At 39.0% G+C, this 23989-nt stretch overlaps 1 protein-coding gene across 36 annotated transcripts in view; it reads right to left on the bottom strand.

Moving 5' to 3' along the window:
- Nucleotides 1-11137: 11137 nt before the first annotated feature.
- The window catches only part of rapgef2b (Rap guanine nucleotide exchange factor 2b), a 110778-nt gene continuing 97926 nt past the window's right edge, over nucleotides 11138-23989 (bottom strand). For 6 of the 36 annotated variants that reach the window (XM_083560566.1, XM_083560535.1, XM_083560568.1 and 3 more), the window contains 8 exons: nucleotides 23815-23838; nucleotides 21242-21465; nucleotides 20963-21133; nucleotides 20744-20881; nucleotides 18802-19012; nucleotides 18258-18712; nucleotides 17027-17341; nucleotides 11138-14973 (listed from right to left, as the gene is read on the bottom strand). In XM_083560566.1, the coding sequence (XP_083416692.1) occupies nucleotides 17049-17341; nucleotides 18258-18712; nucleotides 18802-19012; nucleotides 20744-20881; nucleotides 20963-21133; nucleotides 21242-21465; nucleotides 23815-23838 (1516 nt within the window). In that variant the 3' untranslated portion in view covers nucleotides 11138-14973; nucleotides 17027-17048. Of the gene's footprint in view, nucleotides 14974-17022; nucleotides 17342-18257; nucleotides 18713-18801; nucleotides 19013-20743; nucleotides 20882-20962; nucleotides 21134-21241; nucleotides 21466-23814; nucleotides 23839-23989 lie in introns of all 36 variants that reach the window. The other 30 variants (XM_083560542.1, XM_083560539.1, XM_083560544.1 and 27 more) reach the window with 11 other exon arrangements.

Here is a 23989-nt window from a genome sequence, read left to right as displayed (position 1 = left end):
GATCAGCAATACTGTAATAATGAGACATAAAGATATAAAAAATAATGACACACTATCTAGAGATAACTAACTTAAATCTAAATATCAATGTCTTAGAATAATAAATGAGAACAATATATTCATTTATAAGGGGAAAAAAATCCAAATAGGACGTCTAGGGTTATAGATATGGTTAGGACACTGATGTCTCACTGATGCATCACTGCTTTCACTGTTCTAATCCACTCTTTCTGTATAATACACAATTAACTCTAAATACGTACTTGTAGCATGTTTTGGTTGATCTCATATATCGGATGAGATATTGTGTATATCTTTTTTGTATGTGTATGTATGAAATATTTGCGCCAATATATATTTGTATATATATTATATTTTCATTTATCATATTTTTATTTTATACTTATTTTATTTATTTAACTTTTTATTTAATGAATTAATAAAAAAAATGTTATCCTTATATTCAATTTTAATGTTTCATGTTCACATGTTGGACAGTCGTAAAAATACGTCGCTCATTTAAAATTTACTCATAGTAAAATTTACAGTACTTTTTTTAACAGCAGGGTGGGAAGGAGATATAAATCTCAAACTAGTTGTTTTTAATTGAAAGACTACCTTTACAACTTAAGTAAATAACAATAATAACAAAAAAAATATATTAAATAAATAATAAATAAATAAAAAAAAACTACTGCAATCCATGTCTTGAATCTAATGTTAATAATATAAAATAAAAAATAAAAATTTTTTTCGTTTTTTTTATTTTTACAAAAAAAATTTTTTGTTGTCATTATGGAATATTGGTTGTAGAATTTGTAAGAAAATAATGAATTCATTTTTGAATAATACTTTCCGGATGTACTGATATGAGATATTAAACTATATTTTCGAATTACAACCAAAAACAATGTCATGGAAACTTGTAAAAAAGGGATACATTAAAATATTAAAGTCACCTAGATATTAATACGCATAATATATATAAAGTGTATGTAATGCACATATCATTATGGAGAACTGTGTACTGAATTCCATGCTAATGATGTAGCTTGGCTTTGATTTGCAGATTAGTTAATTGTACTAGCTACATACAAACACAAAACTGTACTCAAGCTTTTTTTATCCCAAATAATTCTCCATACACTTTCAGTGATAACGTTAAATTATGATAAGTTATATGTGGTACAAAACACTTGCTAGGTACAAACCACTGTACAAAGCACGTGAAATCTGGGTAGACAACATATGCAGTCGGGTCTGCTTGTCCTCATCAAGGTTATTTTTTCACACTGGCTGAAGCTCAAGTGGACTTGATTTTCAAGGATTTTAACAATTTTTTTGCCTTTGGAAGGCTTTAAGACACATTGAAGGAAGGTCAAACTCATCAGATATTTACACTTGCACATGTACCACTGGTGTATTTTTTCTTGTTCTTGGCAAAGATGCAGTGATTATCCTCTATATATACACAAAAGTATTGAGACATCTGACTTTTCCTGCCTTTTGTGGTTCTTTTCTTTATACAGAATATTGTGTGTTAGATACTGTATATATGTGAAATGCTGTTTCTTTTAATTTCTTCTTTCATTTCAAAGTGTCTAATACCTCTTAATTAGATACTGTGCTTAACATCATTTCAACCGAATAGATTCTGAGTTCCAGAGGAGATCTTGTTTATTATGTAATTTATGATTTAGCTTTATGGAATGTAGTTTATTTCTTTTGACTGTGCCTGACTGAATGTAATCGAATTAGCACTCATTGGACATAATATAGACAGTATTATACGTGAACTGAAGCTAGTAAGCATATTTGAGCTTGTTAGATATGGAAATTGACACAGAAAAGTACGTAACACATCTTCTCCACACAACAGTAAGCCACCTGGACTACAGAAGAGGGAATTATGTGAAAATGCTGTTGAATGCTGTGAAATACAGTTCACATAAATAGAGTTTAACACAATAATTCCCTCCACTCTCACCTCTAAGTTGGAGTTTCTGGGACTCAGTCTGTGTCATTGAATCTCCTACTTCCTGCCAGACAGACCACAAGCTGTACGAGTAGGCAAACACACTTCATCCTTCCTCATTTTCAGCACTGGAGCTCCTCAGGGTTGTGTTCTAAGCCCCCTGTTGTACTTAGTGTACACATATGACTGTGTGGCCACTTCCAACTCCACCACCATCATCAAGTTTGCTGATGACACTGTTGTGTTGAGCCTGATCTCCAACAATGACAAGACCGTCTACCTACAGGAGATTAAAAACCCGGAGAGATGGTGCCTGAGAATAATCTTCTCCTGAACGCCAGCAAGACTAAGGAGTTAATAGTGGACTTTAGCATGAAGGAAAAGCAGTCATACCAACCACTTAACATCAATGGGACCCAGTGGAGAGAGTGGACAGTATGGGATCTATTATGGGATCTATCAAGAGCGTTGTGACGGGTAGCATCACTTTTAAAATAATGACATTAAATAAATGAAAATGAATTAAAATATAACATACGAAAGCATGCAAAATTTAGCCAAATTATAAAATATATATCTTAAAGTAGTGAGATATTAAGTCACATATAAATAACACGTAAAGTTTAAATATTCACATACAATTATGAAATGAGATAATAATAACTTTAAATACTTTACATTTACATTACATTTATTTATAATAATTCACAAACAAGAATTTACAGATGTGTACAAAACAAAACTAGATTCTTTTTTATGTGTTGTCTCTCTCCATAAAACATGTGAAGATTACAGCATTAAAGTTTATTCACTAATACACAGTCACTGAGTAGCTAATAGCAACCAAGCAAAAGCAGCATCATGCTAAATGAATTACACAAAACTGCCGAGTCATCATGCTGTCACCCGGATAAGCAGAAATCCTGTCTTGGGAATTGTTCCATTCCTTCGTGAAAGGAAACATAAATGTGACAAGGCTCGGTATAATTGCCTCCTGATACCACTTTCACGTTTCAGATTCTTATCACAGTTCATTAATGCTAATGAGAACTTTTCAACTACGTGATGATTTTATACTAAATTTATATTCATAGGCACATAAATTGCTTATGTGTTCTTCTTGTCTGAAGGCATTTTCTTAGATGCGTTTGAGTTTGATAAATGAGGCTGCTGGGGTTTTTTTTGTTTTGTTTATTTTACACACAAACACAAACACACAATCACTTTTGCTGTATCATTAGAATACAAATTCGAATGAAGTAAAAAATGTAGATTCAGGGAAAAAAAGAGTATTTCTGCTAAGCCTGAAATACATACAATATAGATATGTTTATATACACTGTATAGACAAAAGGTTTAGGACACCTGACTTGGATGTGGTCAAATTCAATCATCTCTTTAGGAGATTAACAGGTTAAGAGATCCAAACCCTGTGCACAAAGCAAGATATAGTGAAAATATATATGAATATATATTTTCCATAAGTTGGAGTGGAAGATCTTGAGTGGCCTATTACAGAACCCTATTGAACACCTTTGGGATGAATTGGAACACCCTTCTTACCCTCACTACTAAAAGCCTTGATGCTGAACGAGCACAAATCTCCACAAGCACACTCTAAAATCTAATGGAACTGCAGAGTTAGGGTTATTATAAGAGCAAATGAGGACTAAATGTGGAATGAGATGTTCACAAAATGCAGAGCAGAATATTACTTTTAGAAAAAGCTAAGTAAGCCCCAGCTCCCACCACCCATTCTCACATCGGAGCGGTGTTTGGACTGGGTTTCCCACCCTGTCTGGGAGGTCCTTTCCACTTTGTGGGCTCGTTCCAGGCTGGTAAGCTTTTTCCGAAGATGAGACGTTATGTAGAGGCGTATGGAAACCAGTTCACCCCCTACCAGCTCCTACTCGATTACGCTAAGGACCCCAGCAAGAAGTTACATTGTCAGATCGCAAAACAATACAGTGGATAGTGAGGATGGATGAGAAGATCATTGGGGTCTCTCTTCACTTAATCATAGACATTTACACAACACGTTGTGTCTGTAAGGCCAACAGCATTGTGGCCGGTCCCACACATCCCTCACAGACACTCTTTAATCTCCTGCCATCCAGAAAAAGTATTCAGGCCCTCACATCCAGACTGTGTAACAGTTTCTTTGCGTAAGCCATTTGACTATTTAGTACAATGAGACTGGACTGACACACACAAACACACAAATGAACAAACTTGTTAACTGTTTGCACAAATTGCTGCTAAAACATTTGACGTTTACATGTACAGCATTTATTATCACAAATCTTCTTTATAGGTTGGTGCTGCAAAGTCACTGTTTCTCCCATCTCACTGTCTTGTGCACTAAATGTACTTTCTGTAAAAGTCCTACTGAAGTTAGTTTTGTGCAGTTCTGTGTTTTGTGTTACTTTTGGTTAATTAATGTTGTCTAGAGGTCAGTCGGTTTTGCCAATTAATCGACACCGATAGTTGATTGCTGGAAAAATCCATACTGATAGTTTTTCCATCTTGCTTACTTGGCAAGAGGCGGCCTCTAGAGGCGAATCACTGACGCTACATGCTGTTTGTTTTTACATTTGAGCCTGCACGCTGCACGGAGAGTGCAATATAAAATTTATTACTTATAATTTATCAATGATATATTTATATTTGTTAGTTTATACATAAATTTGTATTTAATTTAGCACATTCATGATTCAGTACTTTTTTAAATTTCAATAAAATAAAAAAATTAAAATTAAAGTTCACCAACCCCAGCCATTAGGGTTGCACAAGCCTTGTCACATGCCGGTCCTAAGCCCGGATTAATGGGAAGGGTTGCGTTAGGAAGGGCATCCAGCGTAAAAACATGTGCCAAATCAAACATGAGGATGATCCGCTGTGGCGACCCCTAATGGGAAAAGTCGAAAGAAAGTTTGTAATAATATTTACCAAGTATTCATCGGTTGATTTATTGTTATCGGCAACCTATCTAACTCCACTATCGGTCGACCGGTTATCTTATGTAACATCTTGGTCCTGGAGGAACATAGTTTTATTTCACAGTGTACTGTACTGTATATGGTTAGAATGACAATAAACACCAACTTGACCTGACTTGAAAAATCACATACACATCCTCTGGTCAGGTGTTCAATTTGCTAACTGATTTTATATATTTTTTTAAATGCTCAGTCAGGTTTTGTGTCTTACTATACATTTTCCAGTGGCTTATTTCAGATTAATAATGTAAAATGGTAGTGATATTAATGCAAACACCAGACTGAAAGCAGTAATTTGCCTAGTTACAGTCAAGACTAGGGTAGTTAGCCATTTATGACATGATGGACACAAGGAGACTGATTTGGCATTAAGGATTGGAAGCTGATCTGTTTAAACAGATCTTATTGATGAGACATGACAGATGTGGACAACCTGAAGGACCCTCAAGTGCTCCTGTTTTTTATCCTTTTCAGGTAGGGATAACACAACAGCATTTAAGTAAACGTCTAAACTCTTTTTCGGTCTTTAATGGTGTAACGGATAACACAAGATCAGCAAGTGTCATCAAATCAATATGGCAGCTCACAGCAGAACCAGTGAACCACGTAGAAAACCTTTAAATTAGTTACTGTACATAGTTTCTACAAGTACTTATTGTGTATAAAGACATTATATAGGGACAAATATGCTTGTTAAACCTATAATCCTGAATATACTATGTGTTATTGAGGAGTTAGCTGGCTAGCTTGTTGCTAACAAAAGACAAAATGGAGGCACACATATTTGTTTGTTTGTTTAAATTTGTAGGCAGAAATCATTACGTTTAAAACTTCCATGTTCTGAATTGACATTTCTGAGGTAAAACAAATCCAAGACGAATCTAATTTCAGCAAGAACCCGGACATTAGTTATCAACTAACTCACAGTAACCCATATTTTACTTTTTATTCCTAGTTATATAGATATAGATTTAAAGAAGGATATACGTCTATGCCCCTTTTTTAAAAACTGACTAATCATATTTCAGCTTTTCCGCTTGAAATGATTTTGTCAGTCAGGGTAGAAATTGATTACAGGAGGTCAAAGTGATCTCTTTCACTCTATTTATTTGATTTCCTCGCTGGTCATACTTTGTTCTGGCACGCCGCTTTGATTGACAGTCTGAACAACAAAGCCTCATCAATGTTATCAGGCAGAAACAGATGCAGAACACACAAGACACAGCCCCCCCACCCACACACACACACACACACACACACACACAGTGTTCTGTACTAACTACCGAAATTACACCGACCTAAATTAAATACTGTACACAGTCACATGTACACACATCAAATGGCAACCCAGTATATGTCCATACAGTTATATGTTCATACTATATGAAGGTTGCTTTATTTGGATGTTCTCAGGGTGGGCTCTAAATAAACACAAAACACACCTTATCTTCTTTTTATACGAGTCCAACGTTGAGATTTAATATGTTATGTTTCTGTACAAAAAAACTCATGGATCCTATACAGCAAATACTTCATGAAAATAAATAAGAAAAAGTGCTTCCTTTTGTAAACTTTGTTGAACATTTCTTTTTGGAAGGATCCTCCAGTTTTAGTGAAAGCAATGCCTTTTTTTAATGCAAGAAATTCTTGAGTAATATAAAGCAATGAATATATATTACAATTATTATTATTATTATGACTTTATTTCATCCTAATAGTGTATGATGTCACACTATAATTTTTTTAATCATTGCTGTAGTGTAAGAGGAATAAAACACTAGGTTCAAAAGTCATTGGAAAAATAACAAAGAATCAAACAGTGCACCAGGTCGTGTTTTATTCCTCAATTAGTGCCAATTATGACGGAGTATAAAAGCTCTCGAGGGGGATTCCACAGCTGCTTTCATGTTCATGTCATAATTTGTTATAGTGCACATTATTGTAGGCAACAAAGGTCTCCTGTAATCCATGCATGCTGCATTCAAATCGAAAAAAAAAAAAAAAAAGGAAATGGACTCAGTTGCAAAAATAAATAAAAAAATTAAGTAAAAATATAAATTTTAATTTGATTAATTGTACAAAATACAGTCAATTATAGGGTTAGAAAAGCAAGCCAGGTAGCAACAACTGTAATTATTCTGTTATTCACTGACTTTCTGAAAGCCCCATGATGCTTTGCTTTCAAGGGTGCAAATTGTGAAATTAGAGTAAAAAATAAGGTGTTCTGGGAGAAGAGAAAAAAAAAAAAAAAAAAAAAAAAGAAGGATTGTTCTTTTTTTATTTTACACTTTTTCTTATCCATTAGAAGTGCACAACCAATTATTATTATTAATATTATGTAATGAAACTTTTACAGCACATGCGATGGTATAGGAAAATGATCAATGAGACAACGCAAATCAGAGATAATTGTACTGAATTAATTTGCACTACTACCACATCCTTGAAGCTTTTGTGTCACTACAATCACAATCAACTAAACAACAACTTTATGCAACTTCGTACGATCAGTTTTTATCAGTCAAGGTTTTATATGTGATATATTCTAATTGTTACATAAATATTTAGAGACACTGTACAGTGTGATCAGGGTGCAAGTAGGGACTCTGGCAAGATTACTTTGGCTGCATTACTAAAAGAAAGAGCCAGAAGGTAACAAAGACATGAGGTCTCTGGGATTAAAAACGGTCTGCCAACATCACCGTCAACAAACGAGTGAATGCGTGAGAGTGTGTGTGTGTGTGTGTGTGTGTGTGTGGCAGGGGACAGTATCCCTCTCTATAACTGTCTATATTCATGATCCCTCCAGATCTGCTTCTTTACCTTAAAAAAAAAATCTACGTACAAAAGACTTGACTAAAACAAATATGTTTTCAGCCTCGACTTTCAGACAACACTGACACGGTGTCTGCCTTCAAGTGTGTCTGCTTTGGGACAATGTCCATTGTTAAAGCGCTATACAGAAATGAAATGTCCACACTATGAGTCCCTGTGAATGTGCTGTTCCTATAGAATCTGTAGTGCATTATAAAACTGTGACTCAATTTGCCTTCTTTCATACTCACTGTTAAAGAAAACCATCAAACACCTTCTAACTAATTAAAGCCAATCAGCACTGTCAGAAAAACATGTGTAACATCTGGATTAACACCATTAAACATCTAAAACTTGATTTAAAAAAAAAAAGGTCAAATCCTTGATTCCAAAGAAACACTTTATTGATTTCCTATCAATCATAATCATGAGAATCCAGTGTTTCCTGTGTAAAGCAGTTCAGGATTCCTGTTTTTTTGTCACGTCCAGACTTTCCAAAGGTTTGCACGTGTGTTTACTTTCGTCCTGCTGTATTAGACATGTCAGGTTACACACACAAGATCAATAGACCTTTCGAGCTGCTTCGCTGGGTTTTGTTCTGAGTTTTTTCTCAATGTAGTTTCTCTTCCACTTTACAGTCTGGTAGCGAAAAAGCCTGGAGCTGCTTTTCTTGAAGGACAGACACTAATCATAATGCTTTATGGCTCTGATTTGTGTCTTTTTTGCACAGTTCTGACCAATGGTACTGCAAAAACACTGGCTGCTTGGCCTAGATAAGCACTGTGTTTGTATATTAGAGACAGAGAAAGAGAAAGAGAGAGAGAGAGAGAGAGAGAGAGAGAGAGAGAGAGAGAGAGAGAGAGAGAGAGAGAGAGAGAGAGAGAGAGGGGAACACTTCTTATAAAACAGTGCACTCTGCTGGGTAAACACTAGCCTAAGAAAAAGACAATAATGAAGAATGATGCACACTGAATTTGTAATACAGCTGCTCAATAAAAACATACCTCCAAACCTCTACACTACAACCGCAACAAATATGAAATTTGATTGGGTAAAGAAACAGACCCGTTGCTAATATTCTCAAAGGTAAAAAGGCCAGCAGTACTGACTCTGAAGGCACTGTGCAGATTAGATTGACATAACAGCAAAAAGAGGCTTAAATCTGATTGGACAAAAAAAATCTAATATCCACATACACGTACGGGAAGCAGTGCAGCCGAGAGAAATGCAAGGAAATGAAGAGAATAAACTGTTGGGAATAAATTAATACAATTGTATTAATTGTATTGTCATCAAACAAATATTCGAATTTAGGTTGTAAATGTAGGTCAGTGCTTTAGAGAAGGCTTTGCTGGCCCTGACCACCTGCCACGGCCATACAAGTGTTTGTCTTTTTCTCTCTCGTTCTCCATTATGACCATCGCACACTGTTAAACACAGAAGAAAAACAATGGATCGTCATTAACCTTCATTAGTTCAGCAGAGCGGATCAATGCTGAGGTGTCGATAGTGCTAACAAGAATCTCCAAACAGGCAAAAACTAATTTTACCACACCTACTTACTGTTGGAAGATGAGAAAACTGTGTGTGTGTGTGTGTGTGTATACACCAAGTAGTGATATGTTAACAGCAAGGTAAAAGTATTGAATGAGTGCTTTGTAAAAAATTTGCAATGTAAAAAGAACCTTTGATACTTCTTCTTTCGGCTGGTCGCATTATGGGTCACCACAGCAGATTATCTGTATCCATATCACAGTCCTCAACATCTGCCTTTTTTTAAACCAACCCTAACCTCCACTTTCTTCCGCTTCTCCTTTTCCTGCTGTGTCTATAGACTTCTTTCTTCTCTCCTTCACCTCCTTTCGCCAACAGTAGCCCAATTTCCACCATTGTTGGCTAACAATGCCTGTGGCAGTTGTTGGTAACCTAGGCTTCGACTGTTGTGGTTTGTGAGCTTTTAGATTCGATTTAATACGCGTTTTACGCTCGTTTTTTTATGCATCTCTCCCCATTTTTTCCAGGCTTGGGACGGGCACTAAGAGTACACTGGCTTGTACAACCCTGGGTTTCCATTAGTAGTATTACATAAAAGATTTAGTAAAGCAGGCTGGCATTTGTGTTTTTGTACAATAATAATAGTAATAATAATAATAGTAATAATAATAACTGAGTTCAGAGCAGTGCATCAGCATGAAAACAGATGCGATATGTCGATTAAAAAAGGTGGAGGTCTGATAAAAGCCGGCATTTGTATTGCATCTTTTTTAACATATTCGCATTTGTAACCAATTATTTATGTATAATTATTTGTACATGCGTTATACTTTTATTATTTAGAAAGTGACCAATTATTTGTGATCAATATTTGATATGTAGATTGATTTCTCTTCGCTAAACAGTATCTCGAGCGCGTTCTCTCAGCACCGCTGCTGCTACGTGAATATGACGTATCACAACACTACGGAGACCGAGGTGTGTCCTGAGAGTCACAAAGAATACAGATTAACATGGCAGAGGTAGAGCTGTAACTTCCTGGAGACAGAACAGAAAAGAACTTCTGGTTAAATTTTTTTTTCTCTCTTCCCACTACTTGTGAAAGGGGCCCTGCAGTAGCAGTCAGAAAGCATCGTAATACGGCTGCAACATATCGCATCGCACTGGTAGCTGCTTCCTATGTGTCTTTAATGTATTTTATCATTGGTTGTGCATCAAGATTTATAAAAAATATACAGACAGACAGACAGACAGACAGACAGACAGACAGACAGACAGACAGACAGACAGACAGACAGACAAAGACACTATATGGACTGTAATGGGGCACTTGACGGTAATATGTGGTTCTTTCCCAAACACAAAGTTGAAGACACAATTGCAGAGGAGGATTTCAGACGCCTTAGCATTCAATGTTCCCATCATTTGAAGTAGGAGACCCAAACCAGCTTCAGCATGACAATGCCCCTGTGCGTGAAGTCAGCTCTGTGAAGATATTCTTTACATGGGGTACGAGTGAAAGATCTTAAATGGCTCGCTATAGAGTTCTGACCCTATTAAACACCTTCAGGATGAGCTGAACTGCTGACTGCACCCTCACCCATAAGGAGCACAAATCCCCACGACACTTCGGATTCTACTGGAACATCTTCCCAGAAGAGTGGAGATTATTATAAGGGCAAATAGACTGAATGTGGAATTGGATTTTCAAAAAGCACATACAAATCTTATGGTCAGGTGTCTAAGCCTATATATATATATATAAGCTCTATTGTGTATCTGTGCTGTAATTTGAGTAATTCACCTTCACATATCCAGTGAAGAAGGAAAGATACGGTTATAGAAGCAAAGCAAGTAGGCATCAGTGTCTTTTTATTCATTCTGACAGATGTCAGTTAAAAAAAACAAACAAACAAAAAAAAAAAAAACATCAGATACACATTTCAAGTTTAAATCTTACGTCTCATCTTGTGCAAACATTAGACGGTGCCATTTAAAGTAACAATTTTCCAAAGAGAATGCGTTGACGGGGAGAAGAAAAAACAACCAAAAAGTGCATTTGAAACCTACAAGTCGATTTCTTTTGCTCGCATTTATTGATTTCCAGCTTCATATAAACTGGATGTTGAGGCATAAACATAGTACATTTCTACAGTTCAACAAAAATATAACCAATATTTACAATTATTGTATTAAAAATACAAAAACAAAAAGAAAAAAAAAAAAAAAAAAAAAAAAAAAAAAAAAAAACAACCGATACATACTCCACCAATTGTCTTTGTAAAAGACGTACAGGTAAAAGTAGTCAAAAATAAGAGAATCTTCACCAGCTAAATGTACACTTCTCACTTGACATCACACATTGAACAGAGTAGCAGTGCTAACTACTACGATTTATCTTATGCTTGTACAGTTTGTGCAACGTTTTTTTGTGTTTTTGTGTTTTTGTGTTTTTTTGTTTCAATAGGAGGACTCCAATCGGCTCGCCGGAGAAAAGCATGACAAGTTCCAAAAATTCAAATGGAGGTGAATGCTTTATATAACCACTGTTTTACAAATGTGATCTTTTTTTTTTTTTTGTTTGTTTTGTTTAACGACGGCAACCATTACAAAAAACAAAGAAAAAAATTACAGCAAGAAGAGAAAGAAATGTCGACGTGATTAATATTACAGGGTACAGTGGAAAACACTGCAATCTTTTATTTTTTTTTTCCCTCACCCTTGCTCAAAGAATATCAGTCCTAAACTACTGATCAATGTGATCAGCTTAACTCAGTGATTAAAAATAAACGATAAAACGTGACTTCTTACCGGTTGAGTTCGACTTGGCAGCCTTCGGCCCGGTACTCGTTACTTCACCACCGGAGTCTCCGAAACATGTTTATAAGTCCTTGAGCACTGATCCAGATCCCTTCTTTGTGTGCAGGGTGGCACGAGTATGTTAAAGTCCTCATAAAACCTACGTAGCACCTCAAAGACCGCATCAGAATGGAAGGAGCGCCCAGTCAAGTGGGAGCTTCACTGGCTGGACATTTTTTTTTTTTTTTTTTTTTTATCTTGATGGTGGTCTCTATATACCACAGTAATAGGTAGTCGGTTTAAAGCGGTTCAGACCGGTCACCCACGGTACACTCTTGGTATAAATCAGTCAGATCGATTTCAAACAGTAAAACAAGTTTGTTTAGAGACTTCGTACGAGAGATTGACCTGCTAAAAATGGTCTGATCGATTCCAGAGTTTTTCAGCCTATAGTCCACTCTGATAGGCAACTCATGGCATTTCGTCCATGTGGAGAAAAAAAAAAAAAAAGCCAAATGCAAGGACGCATTTTTAAAACAGATTAGAGCACTTAATAAACTTCAGGAAACACATGAAGATAATTTGTCAATCAGTGGGAATTTAATTCTAGTCAGGCTTTCTACAAGCGAGTCGCAGGGACAACTTGCCCCTAGGTCGCAATAATCAGGTACTGGGGCAACCCGTGAAGATTCCAACAAAACTGAATGAGTGAATGGTTTCAAGCACCAGTGTTAAACATACGTTCTTGCCTTCCTTCCAAATGGTGGGATAGTGCAGGGAAAAAAGGCCAGGATTACTGTGGATTAGAACGATTTTATGACCTCAGAACCCCCCTTTTTTCTTGGAATGACTATGGATAATAGAGTGGATCAACCACCAGTGTTAAAACAAAGGTCTTGACTTACATCTAAAATGGGATGTGATGGGATGGGATGGTGCAGGGGGATGAAACACCCAGTCACAGGATTACTGTATGTGAATAACAACCATATAACCTTAAATCTACTTAAATATGTTTTGTAATAGTGAGTGACAATGTTAAGTACAAGTGAAGAATGGTGTCTGGATTTCCCTTCAAAAGTGGATAAAATAGGGGCAAGAAAGAACAGGAGACAAAGGGTCCCTCGATTTACACCGAACCCCTTAAACAAAGCTCTGGGCTTCTCCCCAAGAGTTTGGAAAAGGGCAGGAAAAAAACTTTGCCATTGGATTACTGCAGCAACTCTGTACCCTAAAAAACTGTACAGAATTATTCAAATGGGAGGGAGCTGACTGGGATTCAAGTCAAGTTAGGGGAAGTCAATTCTACTCACTTCATTTACACAGGACTGAAACAAAAGCTCTTGCCTTTCACATGCAATGGGGCAAGAATAAAAACCCTAAGATAAGACTTGCCTCCGGAATTACTGCAGCCAGCTACGTTTTTTTTTATTCTTTTTTTGTTTTCTTTACATAATGCCTAGGACAAATATCTTGCCTTCTCTCCTAAGAGAAAATGGGGCAGGAACAAAACCTCCTGAAGTGAAATAAAATGAATGAAGGTCATGTGTTTGGGTTCCTGCACAAAGCTACTCCCCATGTCCATGTAAATTCGCAGAAAATTGGTAAGGAATTCTAGAGTAAAAAAAAAGAGGAAATGGGAATCAATCAGATTCCTCCTCTGATTTAGGACACAAAATGGTTCAAATGGGGCGGGAATGAAAACTGTAACCTAGGATTTTTTTTTAATTGCCTTTGGAATCCTGGTGCCAGCTTATGTGTTGGTTTCATATCCTCTTACGTTCTTAGGTTCCCCTCATAACCTTAGGGTTCTGGTGCTTGGTGTCACCTTTACAGTCCTTTACAACTGACACTGATGACTGGGATATGGACTGATCAGAGATTTACAAAGCCTTGCCTGTGTGTTAGCTTTTGCCGATTTGTTTCTGAGATCCACGCAGTTTTCGGTTCTACTCCTATAACGAGCTGTAGCAGACGAACCGACCACATCTCAAGGATCCTGATGAGTTCAGCCCTCAGTCTGGACCTGCCATTTCCCCATGACATTTACAAAAGGCAAAAGCACAAATTAGGAAATCTCTCCATTGACATAGCACCCTAGGAATTAAAGTTGGGTGCTGTGTAGGTAGTAAAAGACTTAAAGATGCACCCAATCGGCAGAATCACGCCAGCGTGCTTCATTTTATCCTTGCGGTGTGTAGCTCCGGTTCTCCAGCATCCACCAACCTCAAACGCTCAATTAATACTGCAACAGTGACACGCATATCGTACAGATGAACACCGATTCTCATAAAGCGTTTGAGTGTCGAGTTTTTCTTCCCTACATGTTGTCATTTTCGCCTGGTAGTAATGTGTGTTCCAGTAGAGATGATGAAGTCTGAGAAGACCATGTGCATTTTGTTCTTAGAAAACATACCAAAAAAGTGCAGATGAGAAAATAAAAAGTGTGTCAGGATGTGTGAAGAAAGGGAGGAAAATCGATTTATCTGTGACCGGCAATGGCAGTCGTGTCTTTGTGTGAATGTCGCACCGCTGTGTGTTCGTTTTGAATTCAGGTTCGTGTTCTCCTTTAATTTTTCACTACTTTAAGCTAAATAATTCATGTTTTGTTTTTTCAAAGTGCCAGATAATTTCTTCGTTTCTGAACGTTCTCGTCTTTTCTTCACAGTATTTTTTTTTTTTAGCATGCAGGGTGACCCCTCATGACGCTTTAAGGCAGAGAAGGGAGATGAATCCACCAATCAGAAGAGAGACAGGCAGTGGCATCGAGGTGATGATTGGTTGCTCTGACTGTCCGTCTGCCTTTGGCGAGCTTCGCGAGGCCTTCGGTCACTGCAGCAAGAGCCGAACGGAAAGTGGCGTCTGCTCACACGGCGGACACCTGCTCATCCTCTGGGGGGAAGAAAAGAATCAGAGTTAGACTCCGCCCATCAACTCCGACAAGAATACACACGGATACAACGTGTTGAAAAACGTCTCATTCCACAACCAACAACTGTTTTGGCAAATACTGTAAATATAGTTTTAAGACCTTTTAATATCAGGTGTTTATCATTACAAGACTGTAGCTAGCAAAGTGTTTCAAATGCTTACATTCAATTATTATCGATTACTGAAGTACACTACATGGACAAACGTTTGGAGACACCTAGTCATAAGATTTGCATCTCTATAGCAGGAGATCTTTCACTCCAATCCGTGTAAAGCATATCTTTATGGATCTGGATTTGTGCACATTAGGGATGGTAAGATTCACCATCGGAGTATTGGCATAAAAGTTAACAATGTGATGCTTCGGTTTAAAAATGTGCGCATTGGATACGACTTGGCATATTTGCATTGGTAAAAATAACAAATATTTATATATAATTATTAGTAGATGCGCTGTTCTTGTATTATTTAGAAAGTGACCAATATTTGATGTGTAAATTGATTTCTCGTCCCTAAACTGTTTCTCGAGTGCGTTGTCTCGCGTAGAATTACATGAGATTAACATGGCAGAGGTAGAGCTGCATCTTCCTGGAGACAGAACAGAAAGGCCTACAGACTACAGAGGCCTGTTTGTGAAAGGGCCATGCGGTAAAAGTCACTTAAGTAAATGTTTGATTTGCGGTCTGAACCAAAAGATATAAAAATGTGTACTATATTGAATTGCATCATATTTCTTTTATTGCGTCGAATCAAATCCACTTTACCGTAATGGGGTGAATCGTATCACATCGGTAGCTGCTTCATACGTATCTTTAATGTATCGTATCTTTGGCTATGCATCGACATGCGAATGGCATCTGCCTCAGTTATGAAGATGCACATCTCTATTGCACATTGAGGTATTATCATGCTGGACCAGGTTTGGGCTCTCCTACTTCAAATGAAGGAAAGTTTCATTCTGCATCCAAAGAAATTTTATGCAGTTGTGAGCCTCTTAACTTGGTGGTAACAATTTTGGGAAAAAAAAACACATACTTTTGTCCATATACTTCAGTTTGAAGGTAAATTTGTCAAAACTCTCAGTTTTGAACAAAATATTTACAATGTTGTTTACGAAACAGTATATGACAGTGGTTTAGAGTACGTGCATGCATTCTACATACAGACATACACAAAAATACACAGCGTCAAACAAACTGATACACACTGGACATTGTCTACAAAAGCGAGTCTATGAAAAACTAGCGCTGGTTTATTCTTAGATCTGAAAGCGAACAGCAGTTTAGATTATCCTGCCAAATATAATCGTTAATATCAATATATTAATATAAACATAATTCCACAAGGATAAAATGTACACAATTTCTCCTTTACTCAGAATGGAATCCACTGGCTAACACAGTGAAACAAAAGTTATTGTCGCTAATATGTGAACAAAAGACCATAGCCTTCAGTTTAGCATCGTCATCAAACACTTACTGTGCTACACAGTCCAGCATCGCAAATGCCTTGTACATATAAAACAATTATATACTCATTTAGACTATTTTGGCATAAAGTTTCCACAGCGATCAAATAAGAGCCTGTGGGTTTCCCCGGGTGTGTTAGCAATTGTTAGCATCATAGCGTGTGGTACAAAAAATAAAGACATTTTGGTTCTTTTGGTAAATTTGCTGTTAAAAAAAAGTGTGGATTTTTAAATTAATAAAAGGTGAGAAGACTGATGTCTTCATAAACACACACACACACACACACACACACACACACACACAAAGGAGTAAGTGATGGGAGAGATGTTGCCACCACGGCATAGGCAGGTCTTCTCCATGGCCTGACATGCACCATGTGACATGCTAGTAGGTGATTGGTGGCCAGTGGCTGGTAGGAGGAGCAAACAGGGTGTGCTTACTTGCATGCGGTGCAGTTTTTTTTTGTTAAATACATGAGTGAGTGTGTGAGTGAGTGTGTGAGTAAACTTGTGTTTGTGTGCTGAAGTTTGGATGGTTTTACCTGCCTGCCATGGTGGTGTGTGTGACTCATGGCCTGGGGGGCACTGCTGTGTGTGGCCCTCTCCTCCTCTGATCTCTGAGTTTGGGAGATAAGCACTCACCCTCCTCCTCTACCTCTTCCTCCTCGTCCTCGTCCTCGCCCTCATGCTCTGTCCCCGGTTTAGGCGAGTGGGTGACAAGGCGGGAGCGCTGGAGAGCTGTGGTGTAGTCCGGGGGCCTCCTGGACGTGTGCGTCGTCCCCTCCGTCACCTCAGAGATGGACAGAGCCGTGTAGCCAGGGGGAGTAGGAGGGGGATCACGGTATCGGCCGTCTTTACGTGCTGCGAAGAAAACAGAATACAAATAGGGAGTTTTTAAATTCACAGAAATGAAAGACAAATCATCACACACTCGTAATAAAGCTGGAGTTTGGCTATTATACTGTTGGTCCATATTAAAACCATCGTTTCTAAAATGAAGGTGCGACATATTTTAATTTCCTGAGTTGCTCCTAATATAAAAATCCTTTTTTCAACTACTAGCATGTAGTATGCTGTCTGTATGGAAGTCTGTTTGGCTAAAAAAAAAAAAAAAAAAATTTTGACTTTATTTCTCGCATTTCCGACTTTATTTTCGCGCGATTCCGACTTTATTTTCGCGCGATACCGACTTTATTTCCGCGCGATTCCGACTTTATTTCCGCGCGATTCCGACTTCATTATTATTATTTTTTTATTCCAACTGTATTTCTCGTGATTCCAACTTTATTTCTTAAAATTCCGACTTTTTTTCTCGAGCTTGACTTTTTTTGACTTTATTTTTCTTTTTTCTCATTAGTACCTCTTTATTTCTCGTGATTCTAATTATTACTTTTTTCCTAGCAATTCCGACTTTATTCCTAGAAATCCCAAAATTTTTCTCTCAATTCCAACTTTTTTTCTTGCTATTCCGACTTTTTTTTCTCGTGACTTTTTATCTTGCAATTCACTAAAACGGGAGCAACCTCATGGTTGTTAAAAAAGAAGTCAAAATTGAGGGTAATAAAATCAGAAACCATGTTTGTTTAACATAATAAACAACTCTAGATGATTATAAATGTGTGCGTCGCTCAGAGATTCAGCAAATGGTCGAATTTTGGACAGCAAACAAACACATGTTTTGGCTAATAAATAAGAGCAGCTTAAGACCTGTTGTGCCACAATATGGCTGATTGTTCCCCAAACTTAAAGAGAACTGATCACATGATGTGTGTCTTACGCAGGCTGCTCTTGGTTGTGCCGGCGGTGATGGGAGACGGCCGGCGGCTCTGCTGTTTAGACTCCTCTGATCCTGTAGAAGTGATGCTGCAGGTGTCAGGGTCGGTGCCCACGTCTTTCCCGCCTCTCCGCTTGATGGTCCCCGTGTCTCCCTCGGACTCGTCTCCCCAGCACGCTGCCGACGATGATGAGCACGACGAGGTTGACGCCCAGCTGCCTCGTCCGGCCCACATCCCCGCCCCCTCAGCCAGTGCCTCCCAACTCCTGCCCTGCTGCATCGCCTGGATGCTGTCATGTGAGCCGCTAGAGCAGGAAGTCCAGCTGCCTCGTCCTGAATCCGCAGCGTCCAAGGACACACGGTCGCCCTGCTCCTGACTCAACTCCTCTGAACTCGGAGACGAAGGTATGGCCGTGTTAGCGTACATACCGCGCCAGTCCTGCACCGATGAGTACGAGCTGATGGAAAGATAAACTGCTATTAGTTACCGAATGCATTTAAGTGCAAAAGTTTGCACCCCCTGCCCCTCATCTTAAATTCTGCTTACCCAAGACTGTACTGGTCTGGGTCAGCTGTGGCCCGACGCTCAAGCCGGTGACCTCCATGAACGACGGTGTGACCGTCGCTGACCCCGTGTGCGTAGCGGAGACGCCGCTCATCCTGGCCCATGTCCAGGGAGGAAGTGCTGACCAGGCTGGATCGAGAAGAGATCTCACTGTGGCCTGAGTCGGACAGGTTATCACTTGCTCTTCCCAAGCCTGCACAACAAACAAGAAAGCTCATTCTCTACTGACACTGAACATCTGTATGGCTACATAAATTTAGACATTCAACACATCACTGGCACCCGACTTCCTGCCATTGAGCTTCACTACGGTAGATGTCTCACACTGCACCGTAAGGCACTGTATGTACACTGTGTATAACTTTGTACAGTTGTACACACAATGTACAGATTTCATATTGTAAATATATATATCCCATAGAAATTCATATCTCTCTATTCATCCATCCATCTGTCTTACAAGACAAAACGTTTAATATCTGCCCCTTATTTTCCCTGAAACAGAAAGATTTTCCATCTATGATTATTTTTCCTCTCATAATCAAATCGACAACTCAAGCAAAAATGACGCAACACCAAAGCAGACTGTGATTGCAAAAGCACAGAGCAGCCCCCCGGTACGGACGCAGACTGTGCTGGGAAGTAGACTAATCAATAACGCATCAAGTTTCCTCACTGGCCCAGTCTTCTCTAAATGGTGATCTCTGAAATACCCAAATATCCACCACAATGTCCCAGGATACAAATACTTCTGATTTTAGCTTAGATTTTGTGGGAAGGGGAAGCATAGAAGGATCAGAAGGTTGTGAGTTTAAATCCAACCACCACTGGGATGCCACTTCTGGGCCCCTGAGCAAGGCCCTTGAACTTTAACTGCTCAGTTGTATGAATGAGCTAAATGTAAGTCACATTGGATAAAGACGTCTGCCAAAGGCCAAACATGTAACCTACCTGTAAGATGGAAAATGTACAAGTAGAAAACGCAAGAAGCGTAAATCAGACTCAACTCAAATAACATATTTACATTAAAACGTCGTGAGCAGATTGCAACTGAACTGTTGTATGTTAAACAAAATCAAATGTGAACGAAAATTCCTGGACATAAAGCCACACCTCTGCACCCCCGAGTCTTAAACAGGTACGCAAATGTGCTGAGAAAGAAAGTAGAGACATGTTTCTACATAATCAATACAAAGTACATCAGCGAACTTAAAACCCCAATCACGTCTTGCCGATTGACTTCGTTTGGCATAAAGCAGGAAACGAATCCCTCACACTATTGCTTTAAACACCATATTAAAACAAACATTCATATAAACACTAAATTAGTTGAAGAGACTCTATAGTGGAACCTAAAGCCCCTTTTCTGCTTCACATGCTATTCAGAACCATATTACGGAACCTTCTAGCACCTTGTATTTGTATGAGTTCGCCACAAGATGGCAGAACGTTCTAGTAAGTAATACATCTGGTGTAGGACACCGTGGAAACACCAGGGGGCGCAAATAAATGTGTGTCATAGCACGGAGCTTTGTCACCAGGGGGTGAAAATGGCACATAATAAATATATACACACTATATTTCCTAAAAGTATTGGGTCTGTACTGGTACTTATCATAAGTATCAAGTGATTTTTGATCATTGCATTCCACATTCAGTCCTAATTTGCTCTTATGATTCCCTCCACTAGATTTTGGAGTGAGTTTATGGATATTTGTGTTCATCAGCCACAGTGGTGTTATGAAAGGCAGGTACTGATGTAGGTGAGGAGACCTGGGGTGCAGTCAGCGTTCACATTCATCCCAAAGGTGTTCAGTAGGGGTGAAATCAGAGCTCTATAGCAGGCCACTCAAGATCTTCCTCTCCAAAGCATGTAAACCAGACCTTCAAGGTGCTCAATTTGTGTGTGTGTGTCCTATTGTACCTTTCTTTGGGGAGCTTCGAGGAGATGTAGGAGGGGACGACATGCTAGACACAGCATCTTCTGTCAGTTTCCTGTGTCTCTCAGCTGCCTCCTCTGACAAAGACAGTATCTTCTTTAGGGACTGTGGAGAATTCATGCCTGAGAAAAGAGTACCAACATAATTTCGCAAGAAAACTAGCGTTGGAATCATTTTATAAATAGTATCTAAGCGAGACTTACCAAATGGTGGCAGGTCTTTCACAGGCACCTTCTTGCGGGACGGGTAGAGGGCGACAGAGGGCACCTGCAGGGCCTGGTTGGATTTCTGAAGCTGCTGGCGTGGGTGCAAAGCTGCTCGCGCCACCACAGGCGAGGTATCTGGCCGCTTCTTGTCCCCTGAGCTCTTCGGTACTGTGTGAGGAACATGAGGTTAGGTACAGTGGCCTATCAAGCTGACACAGATGTTCAGTGTGTCTGGTATCATAGTTTTGCTAAATATATATATGTATATAGGCTCACGTGTACTTATAGAGGGTTCACACTGTATAGACAGCGTCTGCAGGCTCTCCTCATTGGTCTCCAGCGTGAGGTTCGACAGGTACTGCTTGACCTTGCGTGCCATCTGCGCGTCCTCGTAGAGCTTCTTGGCATTTAGGAAGGAACTCCGCCTCACACGCTTCTTATGCCCACCTGTCTGAGTCACATCCAGTACAGCTGCATTGGCACTGCCCTGGCTCAGTGAGCTACACACACACACACACACACACACACACACACACACACACACACACACACACACACATATGAGGATGGCTGTGGGGGGTATTTTGTGCACACTGCTCTCAGACACAGACATGCAAAAAGGCGCATCTCTTGCATTCTTAGAACATTCCATGCATTTCTCATTTCAGCCAATTAGGTGAAAGGGAAGAGAAGAGCGAGGTTTTTTTTTAGACTGAATGGGGTGGGGTTAGGGGAACAGATGGCAACTGAATAGGTTTCAGTTGTATCTGGATGTATGCTGAGTTTTACCTCAATAGGTTTTAGATAAATCATTTTAAATACCTACATTTTAATCTCTCTTGTTATTATTACTGCATAAATATAAAAATGGCTATAATGAATATGGTTGAATCGTAATGTCCCTAGTAAAACTGCACCCTGGTGAATTGGTGCTTGTGCAATCCCAAAATGCATTGCCATTTGTGGGGAACAGGGAGTAGCGCTTCAGTTCGGATGTAGGTCCTCTTAATTTTGTGACAGACTAAGTACAGGAGGTGTGCCCTTTGTCCATTAGACTAATTGGGTGTGGCTTTTGTCAATTAAAGGAGGTTGTCTTTTATCAAACTTAGTAAAAATGGGTGTGGCCTCTGTCTATCAAACTTAATAAAGGAGGTTTAGCATTTTTTTGAGCAAGTAAAAGAGAAGGCCTTTATCAGACAGTAAAAAGAGGTGTGACCTTTGACAATCAAACTTAGTAAAGGAGGTGTGGCCTTTAACAGACTAAGTAAAAAGGGGTTTGGCCTTTCTCTATCAAACTTAGTAAAAGAGGTGTGGCCTGTTGTCTAACAAACTTTCAAAAGAAGTGTGGCCTTTGTCAATCCATCCTACTGAAAGAGGTGTGGCCTTTGTTTATCAGATGTAGTGAAAAGGGTGTGGCCTTTGTCTAACAAACCTAGTAAAAGAGGTGCGGCCTGAAGTGTGGCCTTTGTCTATTAAACTTAGTAAAGGAGGTGGGGCCTTTGTCTATCAGATGTAATAAAAGAGGTGTGGCTTTTATCAGACTTATTAGAAAGGTGTGGCCTTTATCTATGAGATCAGGGCAGTTTTTGTCTACTAAACAAGTAAAGGAGGTGTGGCCTTTATCAGACCTAGTAAAGGAGGTGTGGCCTTTATCAGACTCAGTAAGGGAGGTGTAGTCTTTATCAGACTCAGTAAAGGCGGTGTGGCCTTTATCAGACTCAGTAAAGGAGGTGTGCCTTTATCAGACTCAGTAAAGGAGGTGTGCCTTTATCAGACTCAGTAAAGGAGGTGTGGCCTTTATCAGACTCAGTAAAGGAGGTGTGCCTTTATCAGACTCAGTAAAGGAGGTGTGGCCTTTATCAGACTCAGTAAAGGAGGTGTGGCCTTTATTAGACTCAGTAAAGGAGGTGTGGCCTTTATCAGACTCAGTAAAGGCGGTGTGGCCTTTATCAGACTCAGTAAAGGCGGTGTGGCCTTTATCAGACTCAGTAAAAAGGAGTCCCCTGTCTATCAGATTAAAAATGGGTGTGGTCTTTGTTTATAAGAAGGTGAATTTTTACGCAAAATCCCATTTCACCGTATGCCACACCCATTTAAACTAAAGTGCACAAGAATAACGCAATTCTAAATACCGCTTTGAATCCTATCGTATGGAACCTCGAATCTTTGCACTGATCTTGCATCAAAACATCTCAAATTGACACGCAGGACTATTTTGTACATTTCATTCCTCTGCTTTGAAATAATTATGATAGTATTTAACTTATACTACATACAGATCACACACTTATAATGCATCATACAGTATATACACAATACTGTGGGTTGCAACTTCAATATACACTTCAGCTAAGGCACAAAAACTGTGAACTGAAAACATACCAGCAAACTCACACAGCACTGAAAATAAAACCTGGTCAAACATGCGACTGGTGAGTAGTGCAGCTGGAGGTTAAACGGGTTAGAAAAAAGAATAAACATCACTTTTGCTGAGGTGGATCATGAATGGTCACATGATTATTGGGTAATAAATGCAAAAAAAAAAAAAAAGAGATATAACCACGATGTACGGCGTAGATTTTTTTTGTGAACAATGAGTTGGTTAAAAGTAAGTGAGAATTTGTTTCTGTGACCCCGGACTAGCAAAAGTGACTGCATCGCACTCTGCGACGACCTCGACAGAGCGCGAGGCACATTCAAAAGAAAAGTACCAAAATATATAGACGTGAACGAAAGGAAACGGTGAGGAAGCGGCTGAAATTAAAGATGAGAAGGGAGGAGTGCGTGAGAGCAAGGGTGGCATGGGGCTGAGGGTCACCAAGAGGTCACCAAGAGATCACCAGACTTACCCCAAACTCCTCCACTTCTTCTTCCTGTAAGGTACAGCCATGAATAGTGATGTGGGAGGAGGGGCAGGGGAGAAGAGAGAAATAAATAGACCAAGAAAGAGAAAGAGAGGGAAGGGGAAAAAAACAGACAAAGAGAAGGAGATATGCTTAGATGACAAGGAAGAGACAAAAAAGT

This window comes from Silurus aristotelis (assembly GCF_946808225.1).
Source record: "Silurus aristotelis genome assembly, chromosome: 14".
NCBI lineage: Eukaryota > Metazoa > Chordata > Actinopteri > Siluriformes > Siluridae > Silurus > Silurus aristotelis.
The sequence above is the reverse complement of the archived record's forward strand: the minus strand, read 5'-3'. Positions and strand labels throughout refer to the sequence as shown.